Source organism: Mus caroli, unplaced genomic scaffold (genome assembly GCF_978045245.1).
Source record: "Mus caroli unplaced genomic scaffold, Mus_caroli_1 scaffold_13, whole genome shotgun sequence".
Classification (NCBI taxonomy): Eukaryota; Metazoa; Chordata; class Mammalia; order Rodentia; family Muridae; genus Mus; species Mus caroli.
Window position 1 is genome coordinate 25,535,544 of NW_028227268.1, and position 21,948 is coordinate 25,557,491.

A 21,948-nucleotide genomic window follows, 5' to 3' on the forward strand; every position below is an offset into this window, starting at 1 on the left:
CTACAGTCTAGGAAATTGATGGGTAATGGTGGGGTTTGTTTGTTTGTTTAATAACAGGGTACGCAGCCCAGGTGGCTTCGAACTCGTGGCCTTTCTTTTTGCTTCAAATGTCAGATTGCTGGATTCCAGGCGCGTGCTGGTATTCCTTACTCAGTCTACAAAATTAGAACACTGCAGGTTTGGAAACTAGCCCGTTGATGTTTGGTCCGTTTGCGTTTAAAAGAAAAAATCTTGTATTCGTCACCTGAGATTTATCAAATCACCAATAATGTCCAGCACTCTTACCTATTATTGCCACCTGACTGGGGTTCCTACCTCTCAGCTTGAATCACTGCTCCATTCAGAAATTAGTAGATTAACCGTCTAGGTAGACACCATCGACACTTTCTGAATTTTCTTTTTTTCTTTCCCCCTCCTTCCCTCTCTATTCTTGTTTTATTTTTGGTTGTTGGTTCTGTTGAGTGGACAGGGTCTCAAGAAAGTCTGATCTACCTGCTTTCACTTCCCAAATGCTGAGTATTACAGACACAGACCACTACATTCAAAGTTTTCCCTTTATTGTCCTTGCCGGTGGGCGACTTTCATGGGGATTTCTCCATCTCTGTGAGCATCCTTTATCAAGTTAGTCTAAAGAAACGGAATTAAGCAAAAACCACGGCTGGGCTGTCATTCTTTAACACTGGTGCTACTCTGATTCAGGTAGGTTGCTGCTAATCGTTAAACTAGGAACTCCAGTAAGGACAGATGTCTCATATGACTCGTTGTGTCCACAACACTCAGTAAAATCCTTGGTGTTTATTTCTAGCAAGGACAAGGTTATTTTGTTTGTTTGTTTGGTTGGTTGGTTGGTTTTTGGTTTTTGAGACAGGGTTTCTCTGTGTAGCTCTGGCTGTCCTGGAACTCACTTTGTAGACCAGGCTGGCCTCGAACTCAGAAATCTGCCTGCCTTTGCCTCCCGAGTGCTGGGATTAAAGATGTGCGCCACCACTCCCAGCCACAAGGTCATGTTTTGACTCTCACTATTTATTGGTAAAAATTCCTTGAATATGTGATTAAGTGAATAATTGAGATGTCCAACTGATAATAGAACTGATCAAACTTTCCAAGGCCAGATTCAAGCCTCTTAATCCTAGTACCCGGGATTGAGACAGGAGGATTGCTGGGAGTTTAAGAGAATTTTTGCATTTAGGAGGCAGAGGTAGGAGGATTTCTGAGTTCAAGACCAGCCTGGTCTACAGAGTGAGTTCCAGGAGAGCCAGGGCTACACAGAGAAACCCTGTCTCAAACAAACAAACAAAAGCCGGGCGTGGTGGCGCACGCCTTTAATCCCAGCACTCGGGAGGCAGAGGCAGGCGGATTTCTGAGTTCGAGGCCAGCCTGGTCTACAAAGTGAGTGCCAGGACAGCCAGGGCTACACAGAGAAACCCTGTCTCGAAAAACCAAAAACAAACAAACAAACAAACACAACAACAACAAAACCAAAAAAAAAAAAAAAAAGAGCAGTTTAGACTATGTAGCCTAGGTTACAGAGTGAGAGCTTATCTCAAAAACAAAAAAACAACAACAAAAAACCCGAAACAGTGACAACTTTCCTGTTCAAAAATCTAAGACAAAAGAAAAAGAGGGTTAGCTTCACAATGTCATATAAAAATTAGTCAAAAGAGACCGATTCTTCCTGAAAATACTTTGGTCGAGCCTCCAAAACCAAGCGGCAACCCACCCTTTCTGGATGCCTTTAAGCCATGTGAGGAGAAGGCAGAGAGAAGGAAAGAGGGGAACCAGGTTCAGCAACCAAGATGGGAAAACATTAAAAATGGTGTAGGAAGGTAACCAAAATGGCTGGGAAGAGCCTCTTGGGGAAAGGGCAGCCCAGCCCCTTGTCTAATGAGTTCTGGGGTAACAGGTCAGAACTGAGGGATGCTGGTGGCCAGGTCAGCTTTGATCTGTTAAATAGGAACTTCAGCTTTTGTCTCCTGGTTAGAGATTTAATGTGCAGCTCAGCTCCAGCCAATCTATCAAGTTCTCCATTAGAGATGAGATTTGGTATCCCAAATAGAATTGCATTTCTAATGATCAAATCAAATGCTGCTATTCCCCGACCTCCACATTAAGCTGAATTCCACTCTCCATGTAAATGCTCTGGCCTTGGGCCTGCAAAGAACCCCTGCAGCACCCTGGTGGCTGCTAACAATTGTAACTACAGGATATCTGACACCCTCCCACAGACATACGCCATGTGAGGAGAAGGCAGAGAGAAGGAAAGAGGGGAACCAGGTTCAGCAACCAAGATGGGAAAACATTAAAAATGGTGTAGGAAGGTAACCAAAATGGCGTAGGCAAAGTGTCCAAGCACATAAAATAAATTTGAATAAAAAAAGGAATTCAGGGTGCCAAAACCTATGTTTGATTTCTACATAGGGAAACCACTATGCTAATCTGAAAATCTGCCAAGAGTGACTCAAATTTACAAACCTAAGATTTCTTTTTTTTTTTTTTTTTTTTGGTTTTTCAAGACAGGGTTTCTCTGTATAGCCCTGGCTGTCCTGGAACTCACTTTGTAGACCAGGCTGGCTTTGAACTCAGAAATCCGCCTGCCTCTGCCTCTGGAGTGCTGGGATTAAAGGCGTGCGCCACCATGCCCGGCTAAACCTAAGATTTCTGTTTAACAATATCCATTTTGAAAATTGTTAAGAGATGGGATGTGGGTGCTGGAGAGATGGCTCAGCGGTTAAGAGCACTGACAGCTCTTCCAAAGGTCCTGAGTTCAAATCCCAGCAACCACATGGTGGCTCATGACCATCCGTAATGAGATCTGATACCCTCTTCTGGTGTGTCTGAAGACAGCTATAGTGTACTTACATATAATAATAAATAAATCTTTTTAAAAAAGAGAGCGAGATGGGATGTGATGGTTTGTAATCCCAGCACTCTGGAGGCAGAAGCGGGGCAGAAGCAGGAAGATTGTCATAAATTCAGGACCAGTCTGATCTACGTTGTGAGGTCCAGGCAGCCAGGACTATATGAGACCAGAGGGGGATGGGGTGGGTAGTAGGATGGGGGTGGGGTGGAGAGTGGACAGGTGTTTGGAATTAAATCCCCTTACTTCCCCGAAGCTTTCCTTAAAGTAGCAGTGTGTTGTTGGGCAGGTGCACAGTCCGCAATCCCAGCACACAAAGGTCTGAGACAGGAGAATGATAAGTTCAAAAGCCAGACTGGGCTACGGAGGGCAATGAGTGAGAACTCAAGAAATCAACAGCAAAGAAACAAGTCACGGGAAGAGTAAAGAAACTGTGATGTTGCAAAAATAAGGAGTCCAGACAAAGCTGGTCTCTGCTCTCCGTCCATGGAGTAACCCTGGGCAAGGTGTCTAGTCTCCAAACCCGTGAAAAAAAAAAAAAAACCCAAAATGTGAAACTTACTATAGCCCTACTTATAGCATTTCTGCAGGCATGACAATAATGTCAGTAGGAAATGCTAGTTATTTTTTATAAAGCTTGGCTGTCCTGGAACTCACTGTGTAGACCAGGCTAGCCTGGAAATCAGATATCTGCTTGCCTCTGACTTCCAATAGCTGAGCTTAAAGCCTGTGCCACCACCGCTTCACTTTAGAAGCTTTTTCTCAATGTAATTTAAAGGTGAGGAAAGTAGAGAACTTATTCTTTCCACACTGGTGCTGGGAATTCTTTGTTTCACTTGAACACAATTTTCCCTTCCTTCCTTCCTTCCTTCCTTCCTTCCTTCCTTCCTTCCTTCCTTCCTTCTTTCTTTCTTTCTTTCTTTCTTTCTTTCTTTCTTTCTTTCTTTCTTTCTTTCTTTCTTTCTTTCTTTCTTTTTTCTTCCTTCCTTCCTTCCTTTCTTCCTTTCCTCTTTGTTGTTGTTTTGAGACAAGGTTTTACTAGAAATCTGCCTGCCTCTGCCTCCCAAGTGCTGGGATTAAAGGCGTGCGCCACCACGCCCGGCTTTTTTTTTTTTTTTAAGAAGATTTATTTTCATGTGTATTTCATGTGTATGGTTAAGCACATGTGGACTATGTGCATACAGTACCCTCGAAGACCAGAAGAGGGCGCCAGATCTCCGGGGAACTGGAGTTAACTGATGGCTGAGAGCTGTCTTGTGGGTCCTGAGAATGGAGCCTGAACCCTCTGGGAGAGCAGCCGTTTGTCTTTCCCTTTTTCCTTCCTTCCTTCCTTCCTTCCTTCCTTCCTTCCTTCCTTCCTTCCTTCCTTCCTTCCTTCCTTCCTTCCTTCCTTCCTGTATGCTGTTTTACTGTAAGCTAGTGTATATAAAATAGTTAAACCGTGTGAAGCAGAAATCCGTGACAAGTAGAAGATTGTACACTATATGGTACACATATGAATATTTTCTAGAGAAGCTTCTGTCCAGCCTTCAGATCAGTCCTCTTGAATATTCACTGGTTCTTGAAAAGTGGTTTGGGAAGTCTCAAGATATGTGACTAAAACGAGGAGCAGACTTTCTGAGGTCTGAGGGATTCGGGGTCAATGACACTGCACTTGGCCGAGGGTCATGCTGAGCATCCTGCAGACAGAAGTGCTTGGAGTCTGCAGCTGCCTAGGCAATCTTCATGGGGTTGAACCTGGCCTCCAACTGGAGCTGCTGCCCTAGAAAAACCCAACTGGGAGCAGTCATGAGACTGGGGAGCAACAGGTTGGGGGATGGCAGGCTCAGTCACTATGTGGACCAGGCCGGCCCAGAACTCACAGACGTGTCTGCCTTTGCCTCCTGTGTGTTGGGTCTTTTCGTTTTGAGACAGGCTTTAGTTTCTAGCCTGGGCTAACTTTCAGCCTTAGTGTAGCCTGGGCTAGCTTCAGACTTAGTGAGCTGTTAGGTCCCAAACCCAGGGCTAATGGCTGAGGTACCTACTAAACATAAAAGCAAACACTCACCACCATGCTCTCCCCACCCCCCCAGACCCTATCTGTTACAGGGCCTCCTGGCTGGTGCGCCCCACTTACCTCTCTAAACCTCTGTAGCCCCTCCTCTAGCTGCTCTTCCCTCCTATATAATCTGTCTTGGTTACTGGGTCTTTTCTACCCTTTACTGTCCTGGCCTCTTGGTCTGGCTATGCCTCCCCAGGCCCGCAAGCACCCGCTCCCCATGGCTCAGGGGTGTGTTCACTCTGACTGTCCTGGGTGGCTCTGCCTCTGGCTGTCTTTCAGCTACTTTCTACTCCCCCACACCTAGCCGTGTCCTTTTCCTTTTTCTTTATTTGTTTTTTCCATTCAATAATCTCTTGAGCTCCTGATCCTACAGTCTCATCCTCTGAAGAATCGGCATCACTGGGCTTTGAGCCACCAGGCCCAGCTTGGCCAGCTACCTGAATCTCAGTTGTTAGAGATGTATTCATGTTGGGGTTAACATGTGCTCTCTTATAAAACCTAATGCTTTTAAGAGACATTTCTTCTCTCTCCTCTGGTTTGTGTGACTTTCACACTGATTTTCTGAGAGTTTGATTAAAATATGTACTTTTAAACCACATCCTTCTTCCCTCTGACTTTGACTATTCTGGTCTCTTTCTTTCTCTCTTCCTTCCTTCCTTCTTTGCTTCCTTCCTTCCTTTCCTTCTTTTTACGTTGTGGGTTCTTTTTTACCTCAGAACTCATGATTAGCCTTCCAGTTCTGGGATTATAGGCATGTGTCACTAGCTCTAGCTTTTTTTTTTTTCCTTTTTTCTTTTTTAAATGTACATTGGTGCTTTGTCAGGTCCCCTGGAAGTGGATTTGTACTGAGAATTTTGATTTCTTTCTTTCTTTCTTTCTTTCTTTCTTTCTTTCTTTCTTTCCTTCCTTCCTTCCTTCCTTCCTTTCTTCCTTAAGAATTATATAGAGCCAGAGAGATGGCTCAGCAGTTGAGAGCACCAACTGCTCTTCCAGAGGTCCTGAGTTCAATTCCCAGCAACCACATGGTGGCTCACAACCATCTGTAATGGGATCTGATGCACTCTTCTGGTGTGTGTCTGAAGAAAGCTACAGTATACTCATATAAATAGAATAAATAAATCTTAAAGAAAAAAAGAATTATTTTATGTATGTGGGTACACTGTAACTGTCTTCAAACACATCTTGGAACTCACTTTGTAGACCAGGATGGTCTACAAAGTGAGGACAGCCAGGGCTACACAGAGAAACCCTGTCTCGAAAAACCAAAAAAAAAAAAAAAAAAAAGAAAAAAGAAAAAAAAAAAAACAATTCTGTTATGTGAATGTTTTTGTTTTAATCCCAGGTGTGGGAGGAGAGCCTGCTTCACAGCAGGTGATTATGATTTGTCTCAGGCTCTAATAGGCATGTGATTTTTGCTATCTGTAGAGAGTTTAATTCTAAGAAATGCAAGAGTCCTAAGAAGGCCCTGGTGGCTGCTGCTTCTGGTTGTTGTTATTGTGGTTTATCAAGCGGTCATGAGCAAAGAGACCAGAAGTTGGAGATCTCCTGATGATAAAGATTGGACTTCCCCCAAGGAAGCCAAGGCCTCTAATCAGTAGGAACTAATCTAAGAGGTCTACACCTCCTTTCCCCTCTCACCTTTTTTTCTCTCCTACCTAGTTTTGGGGGTTGGAAGTGATTAGGGTGGAATAAGGGTTGGAAGGGTGGTAGATAATAGAACCCAATAAAGTAGAAAGAAAAAAATAGACCAATATGGAGTTACTGTTGTGAGCTTCAATGTGGGTGCTGGGAAATTGAACCCTAGTCCTCTGGAAGAGCAGCCAGTGCTTTTAATCACTGGGTCATCTCTCCAGACCTTAAATATATTTTATACACAAAGTCAGGAGGTATTTTTAGCATTTCTGCATTCTGCCTGGGACCTGCATGAAATCTCTGCAGCAGGGTACTGATGCTCAATATGTTTTGAGTATTTTTTGAGTGTGAATTGTTCCAGTTGCTTAGAACTGTGGTTGTTATTTCCTAGCATGTTTTGTATAAAGATTGGCCCTAACATTAACAGTTAAAATTTTCTAGGCAGGGTGACACATACATACACTGTCAGCATCTAGGAGGCTGAGGCAGGAGAATTATGAATTTCAGGGGATCCTGGGCTATGGAGTAAAAGCCTAGCCACCCCCCCCCCAAAAATAAAGAAGGAAAAAGAGATAGTTAATGAGTATTTGAGCGCAGAGTTGGCCGTGTGAGGGGTAATGGAAGTGTTTCCTTCCAAGCAAAATTTTTACCTTTGGAAATGTGGTGTCTACCATAGTGTGTCTGACAAGTTCCTCCGAGATCAGTGATGATATCAACATGATTTAAAAGGGTTTTATTTTATTTTATTTTATTTTAGAAAATTGGAGAGATGTCTCAGTGGTTAAGAACATTTGTTGCTCTTGCAAAGGACCTGAGTTTGGCTTACAGTGCTTATGTTGGGTGGCTCACAATAAGCTGTTAACTCCAGCCCTAGGTCCAACACTCTCTTCTGACCTCAGTGGACTTTAATCTATGTATGTATGTATGTGGGTATATATATGTATATACCCACATATATATATATGATAACACACACATATAGGATATGTGTGTGTAAATGTATTCTCTCATTACCCCACGTGTGTACCTGTGAAGTCAAGAAGACAACTTGTGGGAATTAGTTCTCTCCTTCACCATGTTAACTCAGGTCACCAGGCTTAGTGGTAAATGCACTTAGCCACTGAGCTATCTCACAAGCCCCTTATTTGATTATTTTAAATTCGGGGCTGGAGAGATGGCTCAGAGGTTAAGAGCACTGGCTGCTGTTTCAGAGGTCCTGAGTTCAATTCCCACAATTCCCATCAATCACACTGTGGCTCACAACTATCTGTAGTGGGATCTGATGCCCTCTTCTGGCCTGTAAGTGTACATACAGACAGAGCACTCATGTACATAAAATAATGAAATGCATCAACACGGCAGCCAGACAGGCTATCACACTGTAGTCAGGCTGTTCGAGAACTCACTGTGTAGCCCATGCTGGCTTCAAAGGTGAGGCTCTCTTCCTGGTGCAGCTTCTGGAGAAGTGCTGTGATTGCAAGCATGAGCACAATCATATTTTCGATACAGTTTCAGATTTTGTTTTGCATCCAACTTTTTTGTTTGTTTGTTTGTTTTTCGAGACAGGGTTTTTCTGTATAGCCCTGGCTGTCCTGGAACTCATTTTGTAGACCAGGCTGGCCTCGAACTCAGAAATCCGCCTGCCTCTCAAGTGCTGGGATTAAAGGCGTGTACCACCACGCCTGGCCACATCCAACTTTTAAAGAACCAACACTTGGTAGGAGCTTGCAGTATAACTCAGTGTTTAAGAGCCTGTGCTGTGGAGGCTGGAGAGATGGTTCAGTAGTTAAGAGCACCGACTGCTCTTCGGAAGGTCCTGAGTTCAAATTCCAGCAACCACATGGTGGCTCACAATCATCCATAATGAAATCTGACGCCTTCTTCTGATGTGTCTGAAGACAGCTACAGCATACTTAAATATAACAATAAATAAATCTTTAAAAAAAAAAAGCGCGTGAGCTGCTCTTGCAGAGGATCAGGGTTTGGTCCCCAGTATCTGCATTTGCATGAGTAACTCTAGCTCCAGGGACCGGACATCCTCTGTAGTATAGCCACTTTAAGCATATCCCCAACTAGTTTACAAATAAATGGGACTTGGGCTATGGTTATTTTATTACAATCATGGTGGGGGGCTAATCTACTCTTGTAACTGCTGGTCTGGCTGCCTCCCTAGTGGTGGACCCCAGATATTTGCTGTTTCTCCTGGCTATGTGCTCATGTCCCATCTCCCCTCATGGCGGCTTCCTCCTCCTCTCTCCTTTCTCTTCCATCCCTCCCAACCAGGTAACTCAAATCCCACCTACCTCTAATCCCTCCAGTCATTGGCTGTAGCTAATTTCATTTAACCAATAGTTTGAAATCAATACTTTCCGGTATAGAATTTAGCATTACAATACATAGCAACCTATCAATCCCTCAAATATTCCCTTCTGTCCTCCATAGGTACCTGCACACACAAGTAGTACATACACACCTGTGCTCAAGCACACGCGCGCGCGCGCACACACACACACACACAGAGGCACACTCTCACCTTTACAAAGAAATCAGCATTTGTCAGCTGGGTGAGATGGTGCACCTGTAGAACCAGGATTGTGCATTTTTCATTGGAGGTAATCCTGGTCTACATAGTTCTGGGCCACCCAGGCTGGATAAAGAGACTTCATCTCAAAATGAAAGCAGAGACGGAGACGGAGAGGGGGAGCACTATTTGATATGTTTTGTTATAGCAAAGGAATATTCCCGGTTGCTGGAAAAAGCTAAAAATAGCCCCTCCTCCCCCCGCAATAACATTTGTTGTTCTTCATCTATCAAAACAATAGAGCAGGCTGGTCCGAAGGTAGTGAGTTATCTCAATTGATTGTTCACAGTCAGTTACAGATTGAACTCCTGTTCTACACTTTCCCCCCTTCTCACTACTGCACTTGACTAGTCTTAAAAAAAAAAAACAAAAAACAATAGAGCATGAAAGAGAAATGAAACAGCAAGTAAGAATCCAGCTGTCTCCTTCTAAGCCAAATACTACAGAGACTTACAAATTCGTAACACAGAACTGTTCTTCTTGCTTTTTTTGTCTTTGAAAATATAGATTATAAAATGTTAATAGGCAATCCTTTATTATTTTCATTTTTGTTTTGTAATTCTTTTTTTAAGATTTATTTATTATTATATATAAATACACTGTAGCTGACTTCAGTCACACTAGAAGAGGGTGTCAGGTCTCATTACAGGTGGTTGTGAGCCACCATGTGGTTGCTGGGATTTGAACTCAGGACCTTTGGAAGAGCTGTCAGTGCTCTTACCTGCTGAGCCATCTCTCCAGCCCCTATTTTGTAATTCTTTAACTGTATCTATTTACTTCTCTTTAGGGTCAGGTTTTATGCCTATGAGTGTCTTGTTGCATGTTAAGTGCCCCTCATGAGTGTAGGGCCCATAAGGGTGTCAGAATGCTGGATGAAAGCCATCATGTGGGTTCTGGGAACTGAACCCAGGTCTCCTGCAAGAACAAGTGCTCTTACCTGATGTGCTGTCTCTCCTACCTCAATCTCTCAATTTTTATTTCTAAGTCAGTGATTTCTACATTAGCAAAAGCTAGTAAATGTCCCTATGATTTTAAAAGTTTGTTTAAAAGGATCCTGAGACCAAAGGTCTGAGAAATCCTGTTTTGAATTACATAAATAATATCCATCTGGATTGGTAACTACCATTGTGTTTTGCACTGGCTCTACAAACATTTAGGAGCAGTTCAAGTCAGTGTAGTACTGGGTTTTCATCTGACCCACACTTTTATTAGAGCCCATATGTTTTTAAGGGGAGTTAGGATTAGAGAAATGACTTTGAGGTTGAGAGTACCTTCTGTTCTTGTATAGGTGCAGGGTTCAGTTCCCAACACCCACACAACGGTTCCAACTACTTCTAACTCCAGTGCCAGGAGATCTAAGGCCCTCATCTGGCCTTGTAGGGTTTCAGGTAGACACATAGTACACATCCATATTTATAGGCAAAACAGTCAGCTACAAAAAATAAAAATATTCATTTTTGATGTGTGTATGCCTCAGATCCATTGAGGTGGGAGTTGCAGGAATTTGTGAGCTGTGTGAATTTGGGGGTCCTGAACTCATCTTCTGAAGCCATTTTGCCAACTCTTGTCTTGCTGTTTTTGAGGCAGGGTCTTAGGTAGCCCAAGCTAGCCTGAAATAACTATGTAGTTGGCGTTGGCCTTCAGTTCCTGCCTCTACTTCCAAGTGCTGGGGTTACAGAGGTAAAATTAACTTTTTAACAGATCAAAGAGGCTTTTCGTTTGTATTTTCAGACAGCCTTACTCTATTCTAGAGTTCACTATGTCTTTAATGTCCAAGTGTTAGGATTCTGGGCGTGAGCCATTTCCATTGGCTTAAGAGGACTTTAGATATTTCTATAGTAAGCATTTTCACCGGCTTTTTCTTGCTAACTGTATGATCCTGCTTTGGGCTTGACAACTGTTGAGTTGCCAACTTTCTCGTCTGCTGTTTGCTGGGATAATCTGTGGGTTTTCCAAATCAAACTGGCAGTGCCCTTGACAGTTTAGATGGGGAACTGCAACCTCTGAGGTTCAAACCCAGACTTTCGCGATCTTAGATCTTCGTAAGGCTTCAGGAACGCGAGAAACCTCCCACACTTAATGCTCTTTAACACCCTGCAGACGCTTGGCCTCCCAAGATGCTTTCGTCGGCCTTCAAACACGTTCCCTGAGCGCTGATTGGCCCGCCTAATGGCGGTGGGCGGGACACGGCACCGGAGTGGACTTCGCGGGGTCTTTGCGCTCCGCCTCCCGCGCCCCCTAGCGATTTCCGGAAAGATGCGGATTTCAGCTCAGGCCTGGGCGGGGCGGAGAGCCTCCGCTGACCGGAGATCGCCACTGAGAGCCCTGGTCTGCAGGGGTGGGGCGTTCGGGACACTCAGGATTGGCCCGTCGGGAGCCGTCTCCCGTCGTGCACCGGGGCACCGGCGACTCACCCGGAAGGAGAAGCCGGGATCGGACTATATGGTGCGGTGCTGGTGGTGTCGCTGTGGAGAGCTGCTGCTGCTGCTCTCAGGTGAGGGGGCGTGGGCGTGGCCGCGGCTCGTAGGTGCTGCTTGGGAATGGGATGCCGGCTTGAGCCGTGGTGGTGGCATTTGAGTGATGGCCTCGGTTGACACGCTAGGGAAGGGGTTGCCTTACTGCCCGGTATGAAAGTGAGGGCTTGCTGGGACCCAAGAAGAAAGGAAGCCTGGCTTTTCAATATACCTTGAAAATCGTCTTTCCGTCCCGATTTAGCCGGGAAAAGAGAAGGACCATTGGGCTGGTTTCCATCTGAGTTTGCTAAAGAATGGAAAGGAGTGGCCGGAGTCAGAGTTAGGGATGTCTACCCAAGTGGCCGGCAGTGGAAGGGAATGGCAGATATTTTTCGGAGATACTGGAAACTCTGCTCTTCCTTTGTTACTTGCAGGTGAAAGGAGTGGGTTACCGAAAAATGAGAACAGCTGTTTGATGGACCGGACAGGTTTTCTGTCAGGCGGAAGAGCTTCCTCGAACACCTGTGGGTATTTAGGAAGGCGAGGTTTTAGAATTGCTGCTGTCTGTTGACACCAAAGGCTCAAGAACGAGTAAGGAAGGGCGGGAGGCTCCTTGGTGCAATCTTTTTTTACAGCCTGATGTGTTTTTAACGTGTCCCTTGAAGTAGTTTTAAGAGGCGGAGAAAATGAGAAAGCTTTGAATTGCTCCCCTGAATTAGCAGCTGTGAGCTTTACAATGCGTCAAACTTTGTACACACCAAACCCCTTGGCTCTTTCCGGGGACTGTTGGTGCTGGTACTGCCGAGGGAAGCAATGAGCACCTCAGATGGGATGGAAAAGGCCCCGGGAATGTAGTTAGCCTGGAGTAAGTTTCCTCACCTTTGGAGGTTACTTGACTCTGCCCTTCCTTAATGGATGCACAGATCCACCTCTTCGGACGGCTCATGGAGGTGAAGTTAAGAACTTGCTGTTTCCCCAGGAATGCGACTGAGAGTGGTGTCGTTGGGAAGGACAGTGATGGAGAGCAGTGGTTGTTGGAAACGGAGTCTACTTTTTGCAGTCTCAGTGTCTTAGGGAAATTGGCCACCAGAACCTTCGTAGTGCCCCTTACGCTCAGCCTTGAGCCTACAGAGACCCAGGAAACTTGGAATGTCTTAAAAGACAGTTTATGGTTATTTGTTTCTCTATGACATTAGCTCCAAAACAAAGGAGAAAAACTTCCACATGGGGGTGCTGCAGGCCCCTAGCAAACTCTTCTTTATACCAAATGTCTGATGAACAGTTAGTTATTGAACTAGAGTCTTGAATTTCACAGACTTTTCCAGGCAGAGTGGTGTGATCTCCCCTAAGTGGATAGATGCCTTTCTTTCTTGTCATCTTTTCTGTTGTACTACAAACCAAACCAAACAACAACAACAAAAAAACCACTTAAGAATATTTAACTTTCTGTTCTTCCGCTGGCAGTTTAGCAAGCGCCTAAGAGGAGAAGAGAGGGGGAAATCCCAGCAGGCTAATTAATATTCACAGAAAGTCTGTTGGTTTTGGTCACAGATCTTTGTCTGTTCCCGTCTGGACTGTCGGATTGGGTTATTGGGGAATTGAGATTTCCTGCCTTTCAGCCTAGGGCCTCTTGGAGGTGGTGACTGCTGCGGATGAAAAAAATCAGACTGTCAGCAAGAATGCTGTTTATTATGGTGTTGAAATCACAAAATCTTGTGTTTGCTCCACAGTTTAGCTCTGTTTTGTTATCTGCCGTGCAGCTTTGTCCCCGCATGCCATGTCTGTCTGTAGAGAGACCTTCTGGGATATTGGGAAGAATTGCAAAAGCTGTTTGCTTTGCTAATTTCATGCCGTAAACAAGTTTCCCTTCCTTTGAAACATTAGCCCTATGTTAGCAAAACATAAAATAGAGGGAAGCTCATTATGCACTCTGCTAATGGTAAGGCAGAACTAATAAGAGAATGTGTTTAAAATTAATTGTGGGACTGTAAAAAACGAGTGGGTGTGCGGATGGGCATGGGAGGAGGAGAGAGGGAGAGCTTAGAGAGAGTCTTGTTTTCCCAGGAGCCAGCCCGCATCATTTGTTGGCAGTACATATTGGCTGGAGTCAGTTTTCATTTCAAGGTAAATTGGAAAGGGAAATTAAACCTTATTGTTCTGCTCTTAAGAGAGAGGAAGGGGGTGGAGGCGGCAGCCAGGGTGGCTGCAGTTGGAGCGGCTCTAGGAGTAACAAGATTAGTGCTGTATTTTAACAGAAGGTGACATCATGGGCCCCTTTGGAATCCAGTAACCCTGTGCTCCAGCCTTCATGGTCCCCGTGTTGGAGTGGGCGATGTCGCTGTACGCATAAACTACCACACTGGGGGAAATGAGTGGCTTAGGCTTTAATGAATCTTTACAAAGGAGCGGAATGCATCCTGAGTTGACCTGAGAAGCTGTGGGGTGCTTGGGCAGAGGTACAAACCGGATGGCATGGCAGGATTACAACTGATTGTAGTGGTTGGCTCCAGGTCTGGAGAGCTAGCTGGTCAGGGAAGGAGGTAAACTGTAGCTGGACTCTTCACTCCTAGAAGCACTCACCTGTATGGAGGTGACTTTGGTTAGCAAGACGAAGAGAAATTGGTATTTGTAAGGACTTAGTTGTCTCTAAATAACCAGGAGGGGGTGCTGGTAGGCTCCTTTTCAAAGCTCTGTTCCACAAGATTTTAAGCCACAGTTCTTGGGCAGAAGTTTTCCAGTGAAACCCACCTGCCTCTCTGGCCACAACACACTCTCCTCATGCCCCTAGGAGGCAAATTCCCCAGGGCCTTTAGCTTGCGGCTAACTAATGTGGGGTTCCCCTTCCTCTTTCAGGTTTTATACATAATTGGGGTTGGGGGAAAGTTACCTACCTGGGTTTCCCCATGGGACATCTATTAAAAGCTTTAGGGGTTTTGCTCTGAGAGACCCTGGCGAGGATGTGCTAACTGCTTCTTCCCACGTCTCTGCTCCCCCACCTCAGATGTTCCCTTCCCATGGGCTTGTGGTGTAGGATGTTGGAGAACCAAGACCTGGAGGTAAGTGGGGTCTCCAGGTGGGTCGGAGTCGGAGGGCCACTTAGGAGGAGGGGACACAGACCAGACAGTGGTGGCGCACGCCTTTAATCCCAGCACTCGGGAGGCACAGGCAGGCGGATTTTCGAGTTGGAGGCCAGCCTGGTCTACAGAGTGAGTTCCAGGACAGGCAGGGCTACACAGCAGTGCTTTCTCCCCATTAATACTCTTGGTGTTTCTCACGGGCTCACATTAAAGCTAGGAGAGGGAAAAGAGTAGCAAGTGTATGTGCGGAGAAGGGAGCCTCCAGTTTGACTAACTCTTCCACTGGTTGGAATGTTCTAGAATGTAAACTCTGTTTAAATGAAGGTTTTGGTTGTCACCCAAGAAATGGGGCTCACTAGGAGATTTTCATACATATACACATATATCCATATATATATATATATATATATAATGTATTTACATATATACATATATAAAACATATACATATTATATATATATATATCATATCATATCATAATGCTTTGTTTGTATCTGTCTACCTTTTCCCCATGCACATTAATCTCAGGGTCTTGCAAGTGCTCAGCTCTGGCATTGAGCCATGTATTTATATTCCTAGCTCTCTTTTATCTTTATTTATTTATTGAGAGAGTCTCACTATATAGTCAGTCCTGTTTGGCCAAGAACTTGCCATGTGGACCCAGCTGACCCTCAACTTGATGGCAATCCTCCTGCCTCTTCCTGAGTGTTGGAATCACAGGGGGAGCCATTGTCCATAGCTCATTGTTGACTGATTGATTGATTGATTGATTGGTTGATTGAGTCTCACCAAATTCCTCAGGTAAGGCCTTGAACTTTTGATTCTCCTACCTTAGCCTTCCAAGGTAGGATTACAGGCCTACACTGTAATATTCCGGAGAAGAGGGAATTTCATTTCTTGATCATGTTCTCTCTTAGCACAGAGCCTGACATGGCGCCCGTGATCAGGAAATGCTTGTTGAATGAATGGTGAAATGACTGAAAGTTGGTACTAAGGAACTCTGGGTACTGCTGTGTGGTCAGAGCTGCCTTGCAAGCTGGGTGTGTTGCCTCACTGATCTCAACCCTGAGGAGGCAGACGGGCGAGAACTGCCACATGGTGAAGGCAGTGAGTCTACCTAGTGAGCTCCTGCCAGCAGGACTCCAAAGCCAAAACCAAACACCATTCTCTCTGTGGGGCTGAGCTGAACTGAAGTTGAAGGGGCGTTTGTTTGTTTGTTTTCTGATCTGCAGGAGGTGATCACAGTTCGAGTTCAGGACCCCAGGGTGCAGAATGAAGGCTCCTGGAATTCTTACGTGGACTATAAGATTTTCCTCCATGTGAGTCAGGCTTCAGTGATGGTGTCAGCTGCGGGGCTGTGGGCTGTGCTGAGGTCAAAAATGGTTTGTGGGCGTTCCCGACAGAAGATTTACAAGAAAGAGTGGGGAGAGGACTAGCTTGAGGGGACACAGAATGGCTTCCAGGTGCCTGGTGGCATCTTGGTCCGGGACCCAGTAGCCTGATAATCCATCCCCTTAGGGTGGCGGTGGTGGACTCCTGAGGGACTAAGGCTTTTCCGGATTTCTCCCCTAGACGAACAGCAAAGCTTTTACCGCCAAGACGTCCTGTGTGCGGCGGCGCTACCGTGAGTTTGTGTGGCTGAGGAAGCAGCTGCAGAGGAACGCCGGCTTGGTGTGAGTTTGCTCTTGGGCCTTCTCAGGTCTGAAAGGATCTGGGGGTGATCCCAGGGGAGCTAGGGTTTAGAGGGAGAAGAACTTAGAGCGTGGCAGGCTGAGGAGCTTGAGAAGTGTTTATGTCAGTGAAAGGAAACCAGCAAGTCTCCCTCCGTTCATGCCACGTGACCTAGCAAAACTGTATAAACGGGGGAAAAGTGAGCACACACATACTCCCCTCCTCCCACAAAGCAATTAAAGTTAAAAAAAAAAAGTTCTGTGTGCTTTATAACAGAAGTTGAGAATGTTTAACAGTAACCTGCCACAGCTCATCTCATTTTTAGAAAACTCTGGGGCTGGAGTACTCTTTTGGCTTAGTTTAGTTTAGCTTTGTTTTCTGAGATAGATTTAGCTCCAGCCTGGCCTCAAATGCCCCAGATTCTCGCCTGAGCCCACAGAGTAGCTGAGATCATAGCACGTGGCAGTGTGTCTGACTTGGAGTAGTTCTAATTCATAGGAACAGACCCAGCAGTCTGCAGCTCACTGTGTGGAGCTGATGCTGGGGAGGTGGATGTCCGTCAAAGGGTTGCTGTAAAGCATGAGCTGAGATCAGATCCTTAGCACCCACGTAGAAAGCCCGAGATCCCAGTGCTGAGAGAGAGAGAGTGACAGAGACAGGGAATCCTAGTGGCTTGATAGGCAGCTAGGCGAGCTAACAGATGGGTTCTGGGTTCGGTGAGAGACTTACTTTCAGCAGATGAAGTGAGGGTGATTGGGGGAAGACACCCTGTATCAACACTGGGCTCCCACACTATGTGTATGCACACACTCCCCCACAGCAGTGCTCCCTCACAGCAGTGCTCCCCCACACCAGTGCTCCCTCACACCAGTGCTCCCTCACACCAGTGCTCCCTCACACCAGTGCTCCCTCACACCAGTGCTCCCCCACACCAGTGCTCCCCCACACCAGTGCTCCCCCACACCAGTGCTCCCCCACACCAGTGCTCCCTCACACCAGTGCTCCCTCACACCAGTGCTCCCCCACACCAGTGCTCCCCCACACCAGTGCTCCCTCACACCAGTGCTCCCTCACACCAGTGCAGAGCACAGAGTCAGAAGAGCAGGTGGAATGGAGCAGGCCTGAAATCCTCCCATCTAGGAAGCAGAGACAGGGTTACTGGAAATTCTAGGCCAGCCAGGGCGATAGCATGTCGGGGCATGTGTCAGAAAGTCCCCGAGGGGGCTGGAGAGATGGCTCTGTAGTTAGGATCACTTGCTGCTCTTGCAGAAGACCTGGGTTTGGCCAACCCCACATCAGGTTGCTCACAACTGCCTGTGATTACAGTTCCAGGAGATCTGATTCTCTTCTGGCTTCTGTGAATACCACAGGTGCACCCAACACCAAGCAAGCCTGTACCCATAAGTAAACTGTAAGATACTAAGGGCTCCCCCAACCTCCAATACAAAAGAACTAAAAAGCAAGGAATGCTGCAAGTGGGCCTACTAGGTGGAGTGCTGTGAGGCTGCAAGTGGGCCTACTAGGTGGAGTGCCGTAGCAGCATGGGTTTGGAATCAGAGACTTGGGTACTAGCTTTGTTATGTGACACTGGAGTTTCATGTCCCCTTTCTGGTTTTCTAAAAGGACACTAATAGCTTTCTCATGGGGTTTTTAGGAGGATTTCATGCCATGTTTGTGGACATTTAATGCAAAGTGCCTGCCATCGAGCAATACCATCAGTCAGTGTTGGCTCTGTCAGGCCCCTTTCCCAAAAGACAGCTATGTTAACTGGCCCTCTTTCTCAGGGACTCTTGTGGGTGGGGTTGGTGCTGTTTCATTTCCCTTGGCTGTTACATTATGATTCCACAGGCCTGTTCCGGAGCTTCCTGGGAAGTCCACTTTCTTTGGCGGCTCTGATGAGTTCATTGAGAAGCGACGTCAAGGTCTCCAGCATTTCCTTGAAAAGTGAGTGGACATTAGGACAGCCCACCATTGTGGAAGAGAGGCCACAGATTTTTTACTTGCGCCCTCCCATCCCCAGAGCCCGGTGAAGCCAAAGCTCAGCTGGGATGGGGACGGGGGAGAGGGAGGGGAGGGTGCTGCCTCACTTGCCATCCTGTGGTGTACTCTCTGTTGCCGCAGGGTCCTTCAGAGCGTGGTTCTTCTGTCAGACAGTCAGTTGCATCTCTTCCTCCAAAGCCAGCTCTCGGTGCCCGAGATTGAAGCCTGTGTCCAGGGCCGGGGCACCATGACTGTGTCCGATGCCATTCTTTCCTATGCTATGTCCAACTGTGGCTGGGCCCAGGAGGAGAGGCAGAGCACCTCCCACTTGGCTAAAGGAGACCAGCTCAACAGGTAGGGGCTGCTAGGCACCCAGTGGCATGTGACACCCACTGGGATGCCCGCATGTGGGGGAAAGAAATGTCACGGTGTTGGGACCCTTGGAAAGGCCTGGTTCTCTTTCTTGAATGGGAAGCTAGAGGTCCTGTTGAAACCCAGAGAGAAAGAAGGGGAAGACTTGAGCTCAGAGATGTAGGTGTCTAAATTGTCAATTTTAGAACATTTTCCCCTCCCTCCCTTCTTCCTTCCCTCCCTTCTTCCCTCCCTCCCTTCTTCCTTCCCTTTCTTCCCGTCCTTCCTTGGCAGGCTCTCATTGTGTAGCCCTCATTGTGCAGCTGTATAGACCTACTCACTATGTAGGCTACTTGCTGGGTAGACCAGGCTGGCCTCAAACTGACAGAGATCTGCCTGTCTGCTGAGTGCTGGGATTAAAGGTGTACACCACCATAGCAGGATCTTTTTAAAAATTAATTAATTATTATGGTTATGGGTGGGAATGCAGCCTGGGGCTTCACTTGTGTTTATGTGTTCTACCTCCACGCCACGTCTTCAGCTCTTAGACCATGCTCCTATTCTAGATGAAGCAGTGGTACATCAGTGAGCAGCGGCTCTTGTTGCCCCTAGTAACCACAGTGCACTTTCTGTCTGGATCTGCCTGTTCTGGGCGTTTCAAACACACGGTCAGATGGCAGGTGGTTTTGTGTATTCAGGATAATGCTTTACATTTTTTTGTTTTTTTAGAGGAAAGGTTTCTCTGTGTAACCCTGGCTGTCCTGGAACTCACTCTGTAGGCTAGGCTAGTCTTGAACTTAGAGATCTGCCCGCCTCTGCCTCCTGAATGCTGAGATTCAAGGTATGTGCCACCACTATCTGCTGCTTTAAATATTTTGTTGTTTTGTTTTGTTTTGTTGTTTTTTCGAGACAGGGTTTCTCTGTGTAGCCCTGGCTGTCCTGGAACTCACTCTGTAGACCAGGCTGGCCTCGAACTCAGAAATCTGCCTGCCTCTGCCTCCCGAGTGCTAGGATTACAGGTGCCATCACGCCTAGTTAAATATTTTTTAAAATCACATTTTAATTTGTTTTGATGGAGTGTGTATGTTTGCATATGTGTGGTCATGGCATATATGTGGAGATCAGAGGACAGCTTGTTGGTCACCTCTCCTCTCCTGCCATGGGTCCTGGGATTGAAGTCAGTCATCAGACTTGGCAGCGGGGGCCTTCCACCCACTGAGCCACTCTGTCGGCCCCAGCGTGTCTCCATACTTCATCCGTTTCTACGGCTGAGTACTTCCATGAATGGGCATGGGATCTGTTCATCTATCTATGCCCGTCGCTCTATTTTTATCATCTAGTCACGCCCATCTTTCTTTTCCTCTCTCTCTTCTTTCCAGTTGCTGCTTTCTTCCAAGATCAGGGCGGAGGAGCTCTCCTTCGCCACCTCTCAGTGAGGAGAAGGAGCAGTTAGAGACGTGGGCTCCAGTGATCGACTCAGAGGGCCCATCCTCAGAAAGCCCCACGCTGCTGCCCAGCTCCTCCTTGCCTGCCTGCTGTGATCCTGCAAGACCGGAGGAGGGACTCTCTGTGTCCCAGCCTGCGAGAAGGGCTGTGGCAGCGGACCAGGCTGGGCCGTTGGAGCCTGGTCAGCTAGACACAGCGTGGGACAAGTGAGCAGTGGCTGATATCTCTGTTCTCCTATCTCTCTGTTCTCCTGGGTGGTGGTGAAGATGCAGCCCAAGGTCACATACAGGAGGGATTGGGGACAAGGCAGGTGTAGGGCAGGTCAGGCCGTTGAACATCTTCCACTCTAATTTGCTCAGGTTTGTTATGCAGAGGTTGTGGCTGCCCGCTGTATCTCCTCTGTGGGAGTAAACGCCACACTGTGTTTGTGAGTTCAGCACAGGGCCCAGAAGCTGTTGGTTTTAAATATTTACTTTCCCAGGAGGTGAGTTTCTTCAGGTGTTTGTTTAAAGAGAGCTGTCACAGGTGAATGGTTTGGGGAGCCCTTCTTGGCAGAGTTTTAGCTGCCATACTGAACATTGTCCCAACAGAAAGTTCCTATCGTTCTCCTTCCTTCTTGGCAGGCTTCAGGTTTTGCTGCAGCCCCTGGAGCAAACATTTTGGTTGTGGGAGGCTGACCTCTTGCCTGCCTCCTTGTGTGGACAGAGTGGTGAAGACGTATTCCTCACCTCCTTGCCTTTCAGTAAATGGCCACGATGCGACTATTTGTTGAGGTTTCCAGCCTCTTCCAAGACCTTGCCAGACTGAGTGGGGCCGGAGAACTCGCAGGCACTTAAAGCCTCTCCTGGCAAAGGGGCCGGCCACAGGCAGAGGGAAAGGAACAGGTCGGCGGAGGGTTGCTCTGGCAGAGGCGGCTCTGGGCTGCCCATCGAGTTCCTGCAGGGTTAAAGTGGGCTCCTTTCTTTGTAGATCCCTTTCCTCTCGTCATTACAACTCTTTGCCCCCAGGGCTCTGGCTGCCAGAGCCTACTGCTGCTTTCCTGGGAAGCCGCAAGTTCAGTCAGTGGGGCACACAGGCTTTGTTTCAGCCTGGAAGTGAGGGCTCTGGAGATGGAGATAGGAGCCATTAAGCTCTCCTTCAGACGGTGAGGCGGCTCCTGCCTCTTGGCTACTGAAATCTGCAGACAGCAGGGTCGGCTGCCTGGAGGGCTAGGGTGGGCTGGGTGCCGGGCTCACCTTGGTGCTGCCGCGCTGCTCTTAGGTTTGTGTGTGTTTCTCTCCTGGCCATCCACCCAGCTGTGGGTCCACCCCAGCCAAGGGACTCCTGGCCTGCATAGCGGGATTGTCAGTGGCATTTAGTTGAGAGTTGAGGGGCTTTGGCCTGAAATAAACTGCAAGTATTTAAGACTGTTGTTGCAATTTGTGTCTAACAAGCTGTAGCAGGGAAGGAGGGAGTGAGAGCTGGCAGGAGTTACTTTCATAAATCATGAATTTATCAGCGTGGAAATAACGCCATAGAACTGTGCGCTGGAGCTCTCTTGCATTGTGTGTGAGACTCAAGTTCACCACCGCAGGAGGGATGGTTTTCCAGAGAGCGAGGATGCGGCTCTTCTCACAGAGCTGGGCATGAACCTTGTTAGGTATAATTTACCTGATGCTGCTTCCATCTTTGAAGCCTGTCTGAGGTGCCAGGTGCTAAAAGAGAAATAAAGTTTGTCAACAGGCAGATGCAAAGCCCTGGCTGCTGTTCATCCCTCCTTCCTGCCCGCCTCCCCTGGGTCTTTCCTTTATATGATGCATCAGAGCGAAGCGAGGAGAGAAAACCTACAGAGGCAAATCCAAAATGTCAGAAGAAGTTCA

At 46.9% G+C, this 21,948-nt stretch overlaps 1 protein-coding gene across 4 annotated transcripts; it reads left to right on the forward strand.

The window, feature by feature from the left end:
* Positions 1-11,515: 11,515 nt before the first annotated feature.
* Positions 11,516-21,493, forward strand: Snx11 (sorting nexin 11). 4 transcript variants are annotated; one of them, XM_029484148.2, is made up of 9 exons: positions 11,524-11,605; positions 11,999-12,155; positions 13,629-13,688; positions 14,566-14,620; positions 15,874-15,960; positions 16,214-16,314; positions 18,161-18,256; positions 18,434-18,646; positions 20,023-21,493. In XM_029484148.2, the coding sequence occupies exons 4-9, from the start codon at positions 14,579-14,581 to the stop codon at positions 20,297-20,299; spliced, it is 816 nt and encodes a 271-aa protein (XP_029340008.1). In that variant the 5' UTR covers positions 11,524-11,605; positions 11,999-12,155; positions 13,629-13,688; positions 14,566-14,578; the 3' UTR covers positions 20,300-21,493. The 4 variants fall into 4 exon arrangements, with proteins under 4 accessions (XP_021032314.1, XP_029340008.1, XP_021032313.1 ...); XM_021176654.2 differs by having other exon boundaries at positions 11,999-12,088; XM_021176655.3 differs by lacking the exon at positions 11,999-12,155 and having other exon boundaries at positions 11,516-11,605.
* Positions 21,494-21,948: the final 455 nt, after the last annotated feature.